The sequence below is a fragment of the Aptenodytes patagonicus genome, chromosome 1 (genome assembly GCF_965638725.1).
Source record: "Aptenodytes patagonicus chromosome 1, bAptPat1.pri.cur, whole genome shotgun sequence".
In the NCBI taxonomy this organism is placed as follows: Eukaryota; Metazoa; Chordata; class Aves; order Sphenisciformes; family Spheniscidae; genus Aptenodytes; species Aptenodytes patagonicus.
This window is the reverse complement of record NC_134949.1, coordinates 37,947,064-37,964,598: the sequence shown is the minus strand read 5'-3', so window position 1 is coordinate 37,964,598 and position 17,535 is coordinate 37,947,064. Positions and strand designations below refer to the sequence as shown.

General features: G+C 43.2%; 1 protein-coding gene across 1 annotated transcript in view; it reads right to left on the bottom strand.

The window, feature by feature from the left end:
- The window catches only part of RASSF3 (Ras association domain family member 3), a 101,712-nt gene extending 84,567 nt beyond the window's left edge, over nt 1–17,145 (bottom strand). Inside the window, exon 1 of the mRNA XM_076332232.1 lies at nt 17,025–17,145. Within this exon, the coding sequence (XP_076188347.1) occupies nt 17,025–17,145 (121 nt within the window). The remainder of the gene's footprint in view (nt 1–17,024) is intronic.
- Nucleotides 17,146–17,535: the final 390 nt, after the last annotated feature.

Here is a 17,535-nt window from a genome sequence, read left to right as displayed (position 1 = left end):
CAGGTACAGAAAGAGCATATAACTGGCTTAACTTGCTTCCTAGGGAAATGCTCCAAGAAGCCTGCTACAAGAATCTCTAAAAAGACAGTGAAGACACCTTGCTACTGGAGTGGCATTGAGGGGGCTGAATTAGACCAGAAGATATAACCAGATGTGTGTTCTCCTTCAAGCAGATGAATACTGTTCACTGGAAAGCAGGTGGTCTCTCTCATTCAATTCCTGCTTCCTACAGCTGTTGCAACCCACTTGAAAATATTAGCAGACAAGCATGGATAGAAACAGCAAAGGATGAAGACTTTCAAAGTGCTGGTGCTAAAGCTAGGCTTCCGGATTTATAATTTTAACACCCACACAGAACTGGAGTCATCATCAGAGGCAGCGGCACTCACTGCTTACAGAGCACTCAAAAGAAATTTTGGGTGCTCAGTATCTTGGACAAATGAAGCCATCATTATGCAATTGCCGTGGTTGGAAAGTTGCAGCCATTGTGTCAAATTTTCCATCACCTGTTCCCCTCCTGCACTGCAGAGCATGGGAAGCTACAAAATCAACCTCAGTTTTCTTCCTCATGCAAAGACATGAACTGCCCTGGATAAGCCACAATAGGTAAAGTATCCCTATTCGTCCTTTGCTTGCAGAATAATAACAAAGAACAGAATATCTGATATACTGCTTTTCAGAAATGTAAGTGATGTTCACTCTTAGAGAAGTACTACACCAAACTTAAAAGATTATTAATATTTGTAGCACCTTAGTATCAAAAGGATGGTAGACTTGTAAAGTAGAAGAAAGAGCATAGAAATCCATGTGGCTTTGAACAAGAATGAAAAAGAAGCAAATAAAAGTGGAAGAAGGCCAGCTGACAGGACAGGCTTCATTGTATAAATGCGTTTTTTCTTCAGCTGTGCTAAAATCCTCATCTTTTGCTTTCACACAGCTGGCAAATACAATTTGGATTACAATCTTCAATTAGTAAAAAACAAACAAAAGCCTCTCAAACGTTCGTCTATCACTACATCTAATATAGTCACACATTTTACTAATTTAGTAATAGTCTATAAAATGTTATTTGTGACAAAACCCTAAAATTGAAGCTAAAAATCAAAGGAATATAATTACAGATTGGTTTATCAAGAAGAGTTAAACCGTGATCAGAACTGCAGCTTTGTTAATACTGGTCCATGAAAGTCATCAAATGATACACTACTCTTTACGTTTAATACTGATTTAGTGAACAGAATAATTTTGAACAGATAAAGTCATACTGAAAAACTAAAATAAGACCAGTTATTGACTGTACCAATATTGTCCTTGATGGAAGAGGATGTACTGGGTACAGGAGCAGGTTTTATATTACAAAATAAATCACATGCAGACATGGCACTTTAAAACATGCTCAGTTCAATTGGTTTCTATGAGGAGAGGAAGCTACCTGTCTACATGACACAAAAGTTACTTCCAAGTTTAAATGACTATTTGGAAATAATGGTATTCCTGCAAATTCGTATCTGAGACTACTGTTTGACTTATATCTTTCTGACTTCAGATCAACAGAAATAAGAATTACTCTGGATCCTGACTAGAGAATCAGAATTTCAAGGCTCCTCTTCAGAAGAGCAGGAAATTGTTAAGAAGGCACTTGAAGTTTGGTTCCCATTCTGCAGTCCCACCAAGCCAAAAAGGGCACCTCTGGAAGTTTTTGTGCTTTTGAATCATAAGAAATCATAGAATCATAGAATCATTAAGGTTGGAAAAGACCTCTAAGATCATCGAGTCCAACCGTCAACACAACACCACCATGCCCACTAAACCATGTCCCTAAGCGCCTCATCTACACATCTTTTAAATACCTCCAGGGATGGGGACTCAACCACTTCCCTGGGCAGCCTGGTCCAATGTTTAACCACTCTTCCAGTAAAGAAATTTTTCCTCATGTCCAATCTAAACCTCCCCTGGCGCAACTTGAGGCCATTTCCTCTCGTCCTATCGCTTGTTACTTGGGAAAAGAGACCGACACCCACCTCGCTACAACCTCCTTTCAGGGAGTTGTAGAGCGCGATGAGGTCTCCCCTCAGCCTCCTTTTCTCCAGGCTAAACAACCCCAGTTCCCTCAGCCGCTCCTCATAAGACTTGTTCTCCAGACCCTTCACCAGCCTCGTTGCCCTTCTCTGGACACGCTCCAGCACCTCAACGTCCTTCTTGTAGTGAGGGGCCCAAAACTGAACACAGGATTCGAGCCGGTGCGGCCTCACCAGGGCCGAGTACAGGGGCACGATCACTTCCCTACTCCTGCTGGCCACACTATTTCTGATACGGGCCAAGATGCCATTGGCCTTCTTGGCCGCCTGGGCACACTGCCGGCTCATGTTCAGCCGGCTGTTGACCAACACCCCCAGGTCCTTTTCCGCCAGGCAGCTTTCCAGCCACTCTTCCCCAAGCCTGTAGCGCTGCATGGGGTTGTTGTGGCCGAAGTGCAGGACCCGGCACTTGGCCTTGTTGAATCTCATACAGTTGGCCTCGGCCCATCGATCCAGCCTGTCCAGGTCCCTCTGCAGAACCTTCCTACCCTCCAGCAGATCAACACTCCCGCCCAACTTGGTGTCGTCTGCAAACTTACTGAGGGTGCACTCGATCTCCTCATCCAGATCATTGATAAAGATATTGAACAAGACCGGCCCCAGTACTGAGCCCTGGGGAACGCCGCTCGTGACCGGCCGCCAACTGGATTGAACTCCATTCACCACAACTCTCTGGGCCCGGCCGTCCAGCCAGTTTTTTACCCAGCACAGAGTCCACCTGTCTAAGCCGTGAGCCGCCAGCTTCTCTAGGAGAATGCTGTGGGAAATGGTGTCAATGGCCTTACTGAAGTCCAGGTAGACCACATCCACAGCCTTTCTCTCATCCACTAGGCAGGTCACCTGGTCATAGAAGGAGATCAGGTTGGTCAAGCAGGACCTGCCTCTCACAAATCCGTGCTGGCTGGGCCTGATCCCCTGGTTGTCCCACTCATGCCTTGTGAGCACCCTCAAGATGAACTGCTCCATAATCTTCCCCAGCACCGAGGTCAGGCTGACAGGCCTGTAGTTCCCCGGATCCTCCTTCCAGCCCTTCTTGTAGATGGGCGTCACATTGGCAAGCCTCCAGTCGTCCGGGACCTCCCCCGTTAACCAGGACTGCTGATAAATGATGGAGAGCGGCTTGGTGAGCTCCTCCACCAGCTCCCTCAGCACCCTCGGGTGGATCCCATCTGGCCCCATAGACTTGTGAGCATCCAGGTGGCATAGCAGGTCGTAAACTGCTTCCTCTTGGATTATGGGGGGTTCATCCTGCTCGCTGTCCCTGTCTTCCAGCTCAGGGGGCTGAGTACCCTGAGGATAACTGGTCTGCCTGTTAAAGACTGAGGCAAAGAAGGCATTAAGTACCTCAGCCTTTTCCTCATCCTCAGTGACAATGTTCCCCCCGCATCCAATAAAGGATGGAGATTCTCCTTGGCTCTCTTCTTGTCATTAATATATTTGTAAAAACATTTTTTTGTTGTCTCTAACGACAGCAGCCAGATTGCGTTCTAGCTGGGCTTTTGCCTTTCTCATTTCCTCTCTGCATGACCTAACGAGATCCCTGTACTCTTCTTGAGTTGCCTGCCCCTTCTTCCACAAGTGGTAAACTCCTTTTTTTCCTGAGTTCCAGCAAGAGCTCCCCATTCAGCCAGGCCGGTCGTCTTCCCCGCCCGTTCTTCTTATGGCACATGGGGACAGCCTGCTCCTGCACCTTTAAGACTTCCTTCTTGAAGATCGTCCAGCCTTCCTGGACCCCTTTGCCCTCCAGGACTGTCTCCCAAGGGACTCTCTCAACCAGCGTCCTGAACAGGCCAAAGTCCACCCTCCGGAAGTCCATGGTTGCCGTTTTGCTGGCCCCGCTCCTTACTTCACCAAGAATCAAGAATTCTACCATTTCATGGTTGCTAAGCCCAAGACGGCCTCCGACCACCACATCTCCCACCAGTCCTTCTCTGTTTGTAAACAGCAGGTCGAGCGAGGCACCTCCCCTGGTAGGCTCACTTGCCAGCTGTGTCAGGAAGTTGTCTTCCACACGCTTCAGGAATCTCCTAGACTGCTTCCTCTCTGCCGTGTTGTATTTCCAGCAGACGTCCGGGAAGTTGAAGTCCCCCACGAGAACAAGGGCTAGCGATTGACAGACTTCTGCCAGCCGCTTGTAGAACGCTTCATCCGCCCCTTCATCCTGGTTGGGTGGTCTATAACAGACTCCCAGCAGGATATCTGCCTCGTTGGCCTTCCCCCTAATCCTTACCCATAAACACTCAACTGTATCATCATCACAATCGTTGAGCTCTATACAATCGAAACACTCCCTAACATACAGGGCCACCCCACCGCCTCTCCTTCCTCGCCTGTCCCTTCTGAAGAGTTTATAGCCATCCACTGCAGCACTCCAGTCATGAGAGTCACCCCACCATGTTTCAAAAAATTATTGATATAAGTTTACGCTGATTTTTCAAAGATCTCTATACTAGCAGTTGTAATTTCTTTCTGGCTGCTAATTTTTTCAACCCTGCATCCTAGCATTGTGCAACCCCAAACATTTACATACACACCAGATAAAACTGAATCTCTGCCAGGCTTGCAATCCCATCTGTAACTGCCACAGCCCCACTCAGAATCAGGAAACCTGGCCTGGGAACAGGATAAACTCCTGTAACAGGCTCTGTTAGGAGCTACTCAGGGTGGCTGAGATAAAATTAACCAGAGTGCCTATGGCACAGACGTGCAAAATCATGTATTTGCATATATTTGGACCTCAGCAGAAGGCAGGTGCTTTAACTCTAATAGAACAGTCCAGGACCCAACCCAAAAGCTCACTAGGTTTTTGTCTGCAAAGTGTCTTACCAAGCTAGAGTTTGGGTACTGCACAAGAAAAAAAGCTGTATTACTCACCAGTTTAAAATTCAGAGATTTTAGGTAACAGTTTATCTATCACCTAGGCAGGCACTAACCTAACTTTGCCACATCCAGAGGACATTACTTCACAAAGCAGGAGGGAGCGATCAGCCTTTTGGTGAGAAGATGAGAAAACTCTTTCTTTAGTGAATCACTAACCAAGAACTCCAGGGAGGCCCAAAGGAGAAGATGAGGTATAAAAATCAGCAACCTCCATGAGCCTGGGACTGTCTAACATCCCTGCTGCCTGGGAACACATGGACCACATCTCTGATCACATGCACCAGGTAATAAATAGTTGGTTAATAAATAAATTCAGCTTCCCAACTGCAAAACAGGATGGAATTACAGGCATTTTAGATTAAACAGCCTAAACCAGATTTTTTTCAGCTTCTGCCACTGGTACCTTTATAAATTTCTACAATCCTGTAGTCTGTTTTAGAGCTTTTAAATACTTAATTTTGTATGAGCTTATCTTAACCTGGTTGGTGCTAGAGGGTTTGCTAGATAACTGGTAAACACCAAGACACATGCGTTCTGTGGACATGGTCATCCTTAGCATGGGGGTAGGGAGACAGGCTCACCAGGACTGACACACCAGGGCAGCTCAGCAGCCTCCCCAAAGAGTGGAAGGAGACATTGCCATCTAGCTGCACGTTGAAGAACTGGGATGTAGGAGTTTGCATGGATGAAGCATCTTGGAGTGACCACTGTTAGCCAGGTAAGCTTGTTGGCAGTGGCCACAGAGAAGGTCCCTGACTGCTGAGGGAGGATTGTCCACTCTTCACGCCAGCGATTGTAAAAACCATGCGTGAGGAAGGGTTAATGCCCATCTTCAGCTACTAACATCTACCCTGGTTCTCAGATGCTTAAATGTCTCTGAGTACCTGGCCCTAAGTGACGTAGGAACATAAATCCCATTGATTTACTCTGGAGCTATTAAATAATTAAAGACAATTTAATCTATTTGTAAAGCTCGTTTGTATTTTTATCAGCATGACAACAGGCTCAGGTCTTTTCCCTCCTTCCAGTGCTTGCCAACAGGCTCCAGCTAAGACTTGTCACAGGAGACTCTTGCACAAACCTGGGATCCTATACAACCAGCCTATAAACAGGCCAATGCTCCTGAAAACTACTACACCTCTTTTGGGTAGATAACACTCTGTGTGCAGTCCTGTTTATAGTCACCACTCCCACAGAAACAGAACACCCAGTGTTTGCCAGACCACCCTGAAATAATCACAAAATCTGTTTGCAAACAAGGCTGAAAACTTCTACTTCATTCAATCAAGGTAAGGGTTAAAACATAAATTTGCAATAGTGGAAACACTTTGAAAAGAAAAGCACAAGACAAGAAAATACAAGTTTAGATTATATTTACTTTTCACAATCTCCTTTATCTGTTTCAGCATCACAGCTAGCTGGAGAGCCAGGCCACATCCCCTCCTGAGGCTAACCCAGGCCTATCATGCTTTTGGGAGCTCTTAGATCTGCCTGTTTCTGGGAGGTAGACTTGAGGGGTACAGGGCTGAGCTCTCCTTCCCCAGCCTGAAATGCCTCCTCCCTGTAAGGGCTCCCCTGGAGTTAACTGGGCACAGGAACACCACACTAATGCCAGCGTGTGAAGGAGAGGAGATACCTCATTTCTCCTTCCTCCTTAGGTCCTCTTGATATACACACATCTACAGCATTCTTTAGTTAGTTTAACTTCCAGACTACAGCTTTAAGCTGACTCTGCTTGTACAGCCTTCCAAAAAAATGGTCTGAATTGCAATGCACACCTTGAGAAACAAGCTCCTCGGGCTGATAACATTCCTTCTGCCCTGAGCTTTGAGACCAAACATGAAATGATGAAACCAGGAAAGGGGGGTTTCAATCAAGCAAGCTTCTACTCCCCATGTACCTGGCTAGTTTTCTGAGGTTCCCTTCTAGGGACACTGTCACACTCTGCCAAAAACCTTAAGATAACCTTAAGATTTAGTAGATTTTGTAAACACCCTGTAGCACTGCAATTCCTACCATCTTCCAAAGCTCCACACATGAAAACGGTGAGACCTGGTAAGACTCAATCTGTTAATAAATGCAATGGCTAGCAAATCATAACCATGCTTCACAGCAAATGCGAAGGGAATGACTAAATGCTCAGCTCCCGCTAGCACCTTTCCAGAGACGAGACCTCAGAGAGACAACTGCTCATTCCAGCCAGCAGTCAGAGCCTACAGCTCCTACTTCTCCATGCCAGATAGGGGTGGGGAGGCCAAATTCCTCTGTGCAGTAACTTCAAACAAGGGATTAGAGACAAAACTCGGCAGATATCTTGATGTATCACCTTGTCTGTCTTTTCATGACAGACTTCAGAGAGTGCTTTTGTACTGATGACACAGCGAACCACGCACCCATCACATACAGGCTCATGGGAGAACATGCCAGCGAAAATCTGATGGACCTGGAGAGTGATAGGCTTTACTGACCACGTGTGGCAGTGAAAAAAACAAGGTACCACAAAGCAGCTGTATTTCTTCTTCAGTTCAAGAGCAAAAGGATTACATTTCTGGAACAGAAAACAAACCTTATTCTGTTTCTGATGTTAATAAACTGCAGTGAAGTTATGCCACAAAAAGAAAAACGTGCCCTGTAGACAAAATCCTAGATTCAACCTGCTCTGGAAAGCAACTTACAATAATTTATTTACATTTGATTTCCCACAGAACTAGTAATTCTTCCTTTTATGCTTATTTGTGTAAGACTGCAGAAGTCATTAGGTATCTCTACAAATCGCTGAGCGGCACGGGGGAAGAGCACGGGGCCAAGCCCCTGGTCAGCGGCCAGCTCACAGCCCTGTGATGTGCCACAGGCGGCCCCCAGAGCCGGGCTGGAAGCGGGCAGAGGGACGGACACCAGCAGCTGCCCAGCCAGTGCCAGCTGCTTCTCTCCACCTTTTCTCACCTGCTCCATAAGGCCAAGCAGCTGGAGAGGAGCCGTGGCGTTGCACTGAGCTACGCTTGCAGCAGCGACGTGGCAGCAGAGCGGCTACGATGGTAAAATAGGAGCCACAGCCCCTTTCCTCTGACAAATCTGCCCACTGGCAGTTGGACCCTAACTACCAACCTAATCCACCGGACCCAGTACATTCTACCAATCGCTTAAAAGCAGCCCAGGTTGTCTTAAATTAAGTTTTCGTATGGAAACCACAAAACGCAGCAGCCCAGAGCGCTTGCTGAATTCCTGGCCTCCGAGGGAACAGAGCCTGAATGAGGACAGGGACGTGGGTGCACCAGCTCCTCACGCCTGGTTTTCCTTTTGTGGCGGCTTCAGAAAATGCATTTGAAATCCACCTTTGACAGAATTAAAGGCATCAAATTTTACACTCAGTAAACACCTGGCTTGGGAGCACATGGCTGCATACAATTCTGCACTGCAAATGTGATGGGAAGTAACAGAAGAATTTCTGTTTAAAAAGTAAAAAATTGGTCCAAAGTATTTATGCAGTTCCAATATGTGTCACGCTGGTATTTTGGGACTTCCGCTTGCTCTGCTAGCCTCTTTCCAACATTAAAAACCTAAACAAATGGGGAGAAAAACCCTTCCATGTAAAAAAAAAAAAAGTGAGCTCTCTCTTCTATGCAAAACCAATAAAAATACTTCTTTTTGCAAGCTTTTACTCTAGTGCCCTCTATTGCTGAACCCCCAAAACAGCCAGCATAAAGTTAACTCACAAATCAGCACTTTCTTTTGGTTTTCCTTTAGAAGAAACCTGACCAAAAAGTAAGAACTGGAAAGAAAAGTATGGTTTAGGTCTAGCTACCTGTGCCGCCAAGGAGCTGTGAGTTCCTGACCAGACCTGAGTTAATAAACTCCCTCTTCTTGCTGGAATTAATAGCGGACAAGAGGTACCACTTTCAGTTCACAGCGGGGATGGATTATAGAAAAGCGGTCCCGAGAGCTCAGAAGACACTTAGGGACATGGTTTAGTGGGTGGTGGTGTTGGGTCGACGGTTGGACTTGATGATCTTAGAGGTCTTTTCCAACCTCAATGATTCTATGATTCTATGATTCTATGACACCTGATTGACCTGCTTTACCTGGCCACAACATTGGGAGTTCATTCTGAATTGCTGCCGAAGGATTAATGATCGCTCTATTAGGGGACATAAAACCAGCAATTACATCCTAGCAGGACAGAAGCCAGACCTTTAACTGACAGATCACATGAAATTTAAAAACTTGAACTTTCTGCCAAACAAAACCTGCAGTCTGTTATGTTTAAATGTGAGATGAGAAAAAAGTTGAATCAAACCCATCAAATTAAATGAAGCTACAAAAATAGTTGTGCTTGTCCAGATCATCTCTAACGCTGAGTACAGCTCAATTTTGAGCACGCTTTTGCGTGCTACATCCAAGCTCGGTCTATGTTTACGTATCAGGCTCTAATGTTACATTATCTCTTTAAAACAGGTAATTCCACACTACTAATTTATTAATGTTCCTCTTCATAAATGACCGATCCACAGCTTTTATTTCAGATGTTATAGGTCATCATTCCCACCCTGATAGTGGACCTTGAAGCAGATGTACTGGAGAGGTGCTTAGTTTAATGCACACAGTTGGTCATCCTCTTTTCTTCCTCTTGTCTTCCTACGAGCTCCCATGGCAGCAAAGGGATGCAGTGGAGAGAAACAGCATCTTCCAACCACTATTGCTTGACACTGGCAAAGGAAACAAGAAATGTGGCAGCAGAAAAACAGAAAGTAAAATTAAATCATCTGAAGTACTTCAGAAGAACAAGCCCACAATAGGCATAGGGTGTACTAGCAATTCCTGGTGACACTGACATCTCTCATATGTTACGGACATTCACTTCCGTAATCCTCATCCAAGCAGCGATTGGGCCCATGAGATGAAGGTTTTTTTCTTACATTTATCACAGGCTTATGAAAATCTTAATAACTCTCCGGGTACAAATCAGGATTTTTCTTTGGAAGGGACGCAGAGGAGGCAAAGAGATTTGTCTTGTCTCATTCAAAACTGGTAGAGCCAAGGAAAAAGGAATTTAGTGAGATGCCACATTTGTCTCATCTAATCATCTGAGAAACGGAATAAAACAAGACACGATGCAATCTGCAAAAGCCACATGACTGGTAAAAGCTGTGAATGACTATGGAGAAAAACATACCATGGATTATCCGAACACCAACAGAATGCATCTCCCTTGGAAAAATACAGACTCACAAATAAGGGAAAAACTAAACAGTTATTTAGTGCATGGAGAATTACACAGAAATCAACAACAGTGAGAGAGGTTTACATATTCCCTAGCCTTTACCAGTATTGCACTTGAAAAACACAGTAACAGATGGACTGGGTTAGACCAAAGATCTATCTAGGCCAGTAGCCTGTCTTGGGAAGAGCCTGCCAGCAGATGCTTAGGGAACACGCATGAGGGAAAAAAAAGGGAATTTTGAGTGATATTTCCCCCTTATGCCTTTCTACTCTGCAACTTAAAACAAATGAGCCAGAGGCTCTATCTGCATCTTTTTATTTAATACCCCTTGATGTCTCTTTCCTTCATGAATTTATCTAATCCCTTCTCAAATACATTTATGTTCCTAGTCTCCTAAACATCCTGTGTCAGTCAGTTCCACAATTGAATTATGTGCATGCGTGTGCACGTGAAAGTATTTTGTTTTAAGCCTCGTTTGGCCATTTCATGGCATGGCCCTGACTGTTACGCTATGAGAAATGGTAAATAACTATGCTGTTTTCAATTCTCCACACTGCTCCTATTAGTACAGAAGCATATTCTCTTGCAGCTGCCTCTTACCAAGCGGAAAAGCCCTGGTCTGTAAGAGTTTACTAATCTCTTTGATAATACAAAGTCTTCTCTTGTATCTTCAAATACTACTGTACCCTTTTTAAGAGGGTGGGGTGACCGAACTGCTTCATATGACGTGTGGGCACAGCGCGGTTTTCTGGGTTTTCACTTTATTTCTTTCCTAATACTTCCATATATTCAGTTCCCTCTAACCTTGAACATTGGGAAGAGTCTCTTCAGAGAACTATCCACGTGATTAATTCTCTTTTGCAAATGATAAAAGCTAAATTAGAAGCCACTGCTCTATATGTGCAGTCAGCGTTTTCCCCATATGGTTTAGTTCGTATTTATTAACAACTGAATTATGTTTTACTGCCCAGTCACTCAGTATGATGTGTTTCTTCTACAGCTTTCTACAATTAACTTTAAACTATCCTGATGACCTGTTAACACTGACATCCCGCACCCATCTTCTTTTTCATTTTGGTAATAAATGCTTTTTTATTACAGATGCCGGCACAGCTTCCTCTAGAACTAGGTAAGTGTGCTTTTAAGCAAATCATACAAGAAAAATTAAATATATACTTAAAATGAAAAGAGATAGGAAAAGCACATATAGAGATGTTTTTGAAAAGGAGACTAGAGATAAAAATCATGCTTTCACAACACAAAGGATCTTTAAATGGCACACTTCCATTAATAATCTATGTATTCTCAAATAAACATTGGACACAGGCTATTAAATGATGATTAAGAACATTCACATCAAATGGGCTGAAATGTCTGAAGTAGATGAACAAATATGAACTGAAAGGACTGCACCCAGTTCTAACGCAGGCAGAAAACCTGTATGTATGGTCGGATGGTAAAAGGCCATCACCTCCTACCTGCTTCCAATCTGCTGCAGTATCCTACCCATCTCCAGCACTATATAAATCATAGCCATGAACTAGACGTCCAGGAAGTAAACAGATACAGCAGTCTGAAAAAGTTGGATCAGAAGCCTTGGTTACCCACCCCAGAAGGTCCCAGCAAGATGCGACCTTGGGTTGCTGGATCCATGCTCCAGAACAGCCACCTGCAGTTGTAAGCTCACCTTGTCTGCTGCCACGTTAGGTTTAAATATAACTGATTTACATCCAATCTGGCTTCCACTGAGACAGTGTCCTTCTGCTTCCTCTCCCAAACACAATTAATCCTTCAAATGATATTCCCTTGGAGGCACCTATCTCATCCACCCACGTGAGCTTGAATCCTTCAGAGCCACAGTTCCCAAATGCCCCTACACTCCATTTATCATCTGTGTTGGGCCAAAACTCTCTCTATCATTCCCAGAGATGGACACTCTCCTTCCGAGTACCCCTCTGCAAGCTCTGCAAGCCCTCGCTTGGCCTGACATATCCATCACACCACAGAGCATTGCTCCTGTGCATAGTGCAGCTGATCCTCAGAAGAGAACTGAGGCCTCAGTGATCTGCGGGGACAGCCAGGTGAACATTTTTTTGCTAAAAACACAGGAGACCTATAGGTGCTCACTGGACAGTTGCAGGTACCCGCACAGGAGACATGGACCTGACTATAGGGACCGTAGAGGTGTGACACGCCACTGGCCTGAGGGAACAGGGGAGGCAGTGGTTTTCACCAACTGGGTTTGACAAGAAATACAGTGACATTATCTGTTCATTAATTTCCCAGCTACGTAGTCTCACAAATGCTAGGTATGCTACCTCTACATACCCAAACTATTCCCAGAATAACCCGATTAAAGAGGTCACGTAAGGACACAGGTGCTTACAGCATAAGCCATCATATGTTACCTGGCCAAATATGAAAATAAGAAATGAATTCACAAATATTTTAAACTAAGCCATTCTTAATTGACATATCACGCTAAAATTATGTTCTTCCTTCCCATATGTGTAATAGATTTATTTTGTCAGCTGGATATATTTTGGAGAGAGAGTTCAAAGGTTGGCTTTTCTCTTTGTCTCATCAGTTAAACCTTTATATGTGAATTCTTTTAGGTGGTAGCAAGTTTAAGAGATATCACCATACCTCTGTACAGGTTTCCATTTATTTTGCATAACATATATTCTTACATAAACGTGATTTTATAGTGGACGCTTGACCATTCTGATCAAAAATCTTTCAAAATCAATAAAAATACTGTACTAACTTTAATATTAGAGAAGGAATAAAGGGGTTACACGCTAGAGCAGAAAAGTCGCAAAGAAACCCAAACAACAGTGGAGGGTAAAAATCAACTTCAGGCTGTGCGAAATACAGTTAGTTTAAGATTTTGTCAATAAATTCTCTGAAATTATGAGAATGATAGGCTCTGAAAGAGCCTTCCAACATACCTAGCAGGACAGTAGCTCAAACTGATGAGAACCTTCCCCAGCCGAGAACTGAGAATAAAGCTCTTCACGAGCCAGGAGGATTTGGCAAGAAACACGACGACACAAAATCTCCCACCTCAGAATGACTTAATTTGCTGTATTTATTTATTTATTATAATGGCTTCAAAGTAAGCAGGGTTTGCCACCGGGGCAGTTTTGTCAAAGTAAAAAAAATGACAGCAAGCATTGTGCTTTCCATGTTTTCCACAGGGTATTATGGGATGCTTTTCTGAACAGGTCTAAAATATGTTTTTCTCCTGTATAAGACTGAAAAATGTCATAAAGGTTTAAATCAATGCAGATCATAAGGTCATCTCTGCCAGGGGTAAGCACTAGTTACTTCGGAAGAAACTGCAAGAAACAATAACAGTTGTGGGATCTGAGCCACAAAATTATCTCAAACTAATCCCTAATTGTTAAAAATTAGCTTAAACCCTGAAGGAAGCAGATTTATGTCTCTTTCAAAGCTTTTCTTGTAGCTTCAATTGTCATAATATTGAATATTCTTATTCTTCCAGACCCTCTTTAAATCTTGTTACATTCCTGACCTCAGCAGCATCCTCTGGTAATGAGCTCCACAATTTAATTACATGCCGAATAAAAAATAATTTAAAAAAAATTTCCTTTTATCTGCTTTACATTTGTCACCCCTCACCTATTCCTCTGCTCTAAGACAGAGAAAACAGTAGCTACTTGTCTATTTTGATTTTTTTGATCATTGCTTTCTATAGTCTTATCATGGCCCTCTATGATAATTTTTTCTAATTCCTTTGTATTTCAGTACCCCTCCCTGACTTCTGGTTATGTACTTTATCATGATAAGACTTCTAGTCACATGATGTGTCAACACAAGTTCTATGAAGATGTTGTAGGAAAAAATTCAAACACATTTCAAAGAAATAAAGGCTACAAATACTACATCCCTCAGTTTAAGCCTCTTATAAAATGTTATATACCCATGATTAAACTAGAGGCACTTAAAATATTATCAGCTACATTGAGTATATTCAGAACCACATCTAAGACATTATTTTAGTTCTTCAGTAAGTAATTTAATCAAAACCAGTTACTAAAGAGCACCCCAGAATTTTCTTTCTTCTTTTAGAGCTTAGAAAGGAGCATGTTAGCTGTAGGCAATAGTCCGTGGCCAACAATCCCGAAGTAACCATCCAAGGACAGGCTGGAAAACTCAGGATTTTTAGGAAGAGCAACCTAATTATGCTTTGATAGCTCTTTCTAAAATTGCATCAGATGCAACTTTCTGAACACAGTGACCTACAACAGTACTAAATTCATTGTCATACTTAAAAACTAATTTTGTGCTTCGGCAGATTTTGTTTCTGGGTCAGGCAGAGAGGACAAGGCATCCTGAGACACGGAGTGACAGAAGCAGAATGAAAGCAACAAGTCTGAGGGTACTGTGCACAGGCACAGTGCCCATCTCTTGGTTCAAATGATGTATGATATCATAAAACCTATGACAAAGCATATTAGAGAATGTAATCTCTACTCTTCCTAACACATCCACATAATGAAAGTTTCAGCTTTGTTGTTGTTAAAACATTAATTTATTTGTTACAGCATAAATGGCTAAAAACTATCAGTAAGTATTATTGAAAGCTTTAATTATCAGCTGGGTTATTAGTCTGTGGAACAAGCCTAGTAATGCAGAACTGTTCTGCTGGCTCATCCTGGCTGACCCAACCAGAAAACTGTGTTAGTGCCAACACAGGAGCAAAAACTGGCAGAAAGACAGAGGCAGAGATAAAGAAGTTGAAAACTCTAGTATGCTGGAGGTGAGGGTAAATCTCTTTGTTGTACCAAGGTAACTAGCTGGTCAGTACTGCTCAGACTAGACTTACGTGTTGGAGAACTCTCTCGGAAGGACAGAAGAGCAACTTGGTTGAAAGTTACAAAAATGTGGTGTTTTGGAGTTAAGGAAGCATGTGAGTAATGTGGTAATTCCTCAAGAACCCAGGCAAAATGCTGGCCACTCAAGAAAAAGGCAGAAATGTTCATGGACTTCAGTGTAGCTACGGTTTCATACCACTTGCTGTCTTTGTAAAGACTAAACAGGAATTGTCCGTGCAAACAGGAGCTGTATCCCCTCCCCTGTGAGAGGAGCACCAGGGCTTCAGCTTCCGTTTTATTACAGACATACTCGCTGAGACTGGCTTCTGTAAAGTTATGAGAAGTTTGAGTTGAATTTTCACACTGAGCTTTTTTCTGCTTGGATGCAACCTTGTGCTAAAATGTCACATTTCCACCGAAACCACAATTTTGTGATAATCATCTCATTGCACAGGTAGAAAAGGACATGTAGGGCACTTCTGACACTATTCACAGATTCAGTTCAAAAGAGATGCTAATACATACACTAAAATGAGGGTAGAAAGGCCAATCTTATTCAAACCACTAGATGTAGAGGGAGATGGGAGAAAAAAACCGGCAAAAAGTATTATCTTTAAAGCACTTAAAGTTCACATTGTTTCTTGTTACAAGTCATGGATGTAATGATTCTTTTGTAGTACTGAGGGAAAAGATAACTGGCATGTAAACAATTTCACATGTGTGTACCTAACTCAGAGAGCAATTAAAGCTCTCAATAACATTTATTGATACTTTTTAGCCACTTACACTTTTATAGTAACAAAAGAGATGCAGGAATGATCTGATGTATTAGGAGGACTTGAGATTACTAATATTCAAACAGAGGTTAATTAAAGCTCTAGTTTTAGTCAAGGAAAGTTTTGCCACAGACTTCAGTGAGCTGGGATTTCCTTCTGGATGTTTGAAACTTGTGGACTCCTTCACACGGGAAGAAGTCACATGTCATTTAGACATGTGGCCCAAAAACATTTCTGTGACAGATTTCAGATGGTCCAACTTGGCCTTCCCCTCTCAGAGTCACAAATCTGTTATTTGAAGTACAACACTAAATTGCTCAGCTGCAGAACTGACCCAAATGCCATCCCATCCAAATGGAAATTTGGTATTAATGTTGTAATACTTGCAGAATTGACAAGTTCACCACTTCAGTCAAAACAGTCCTCGTCAAAAGAAAACTGGTCTTGTATAATTAGTCCTTTCAGAAGAACAGAATGAACTCAGCTTCCTAAGCTATAGCAGTGTGTGTTCCTCCACGCCCCCCCCCGCCCCGAGAATATACCTCAGCCCCAGCTTTAACAGACGACTCTAGAGGGACACAACAACAGCCTTTGGGCTTTCATGGTGGTTATGAGAATGTTAATCTGAGAGATGCAAATGCTTCTGTGCCAGGACTGGACAAGGATCAAAGCACTGAGTTGTCGTTAGGAGCGATGCCTTTTACTAACTGGTGAGCTGAGTGGTACTGCATTTCAGCTGATAACATGGAAATGAAGGACAGTGCATCACTGCTGAACACAAGCCCTCTCTAAGCTGCTCATTGCTTTGTGTGAACGCTGGTACAATGAGTTAGGGTCTTCAGTCAATTCTGGCTTCACACAGCCTTCTAGATCAATTAACAGATTAAGGCAATTCCAAATAATTTTCTGGCAGGTATTTGAGTCATATTAGAGCTCCTAGATACACACCTAAGGGAGAAACAAGGTCTACAAAAACAAGACATCAAATATCACTGACATGAATATTAATATGCATAAATGATACAGCTGCCAGAGAATTCTTCATCTGAGCAAGCCTAATGAACCTTCTATTGCATTTCCAAAATATTTTTAGTTTTGCCTAATGAGCCTCAGAGAATGGAAAAATGCTGGCCTGGAAAAATTAACCAGCTGAACGGAAATGAATTATTTTTCCCTTTGAATTTCTTTTTAGCAGGAAAAAATGTCTTAAGAAACATAGCAGCAGACTTACCAGCAGACTTCCAGAGAAGTTTTACTGTTCTCCTCCTTGAACTGCTCAACGATTTAGGAAACCAGTAAAAAAAGCGTGCTATCCTCCTGATGGTTTTCCTCAAGTCATTTCTTATTGCCATAGCTGAAAGGGCTCCACAGCTACACCAGGAACGACAGACACACGTATCCAGACGGAGAGAGGAAAGCCCATGAATACCCACACAGAGTGCGCTCGCTCTGAGCTCAGCGTCAGCCAGCACGTCTCAGGACCACCTGTTAGTCCTAAATCCCCTCCCTCTCCGTCACTCCGCTCCGAGCCCTCCAGACCTCCCTCTTTATTACAAGAAGCAGCTATATTAATAGATGCTTCGGCTAAAGAAAGACCAATGCTTCAGAGTCTTAACCTGGTACTGTGTTTCCAGGGATGTTAAAACAAGACGTTTTCCACAGAAAGGCTTTTGAAGGGCTCATTTGTTCATCTCTGGCTACCTTTTCTAGGCTGTAAACAAACAAACGCCCAAACTGATAGG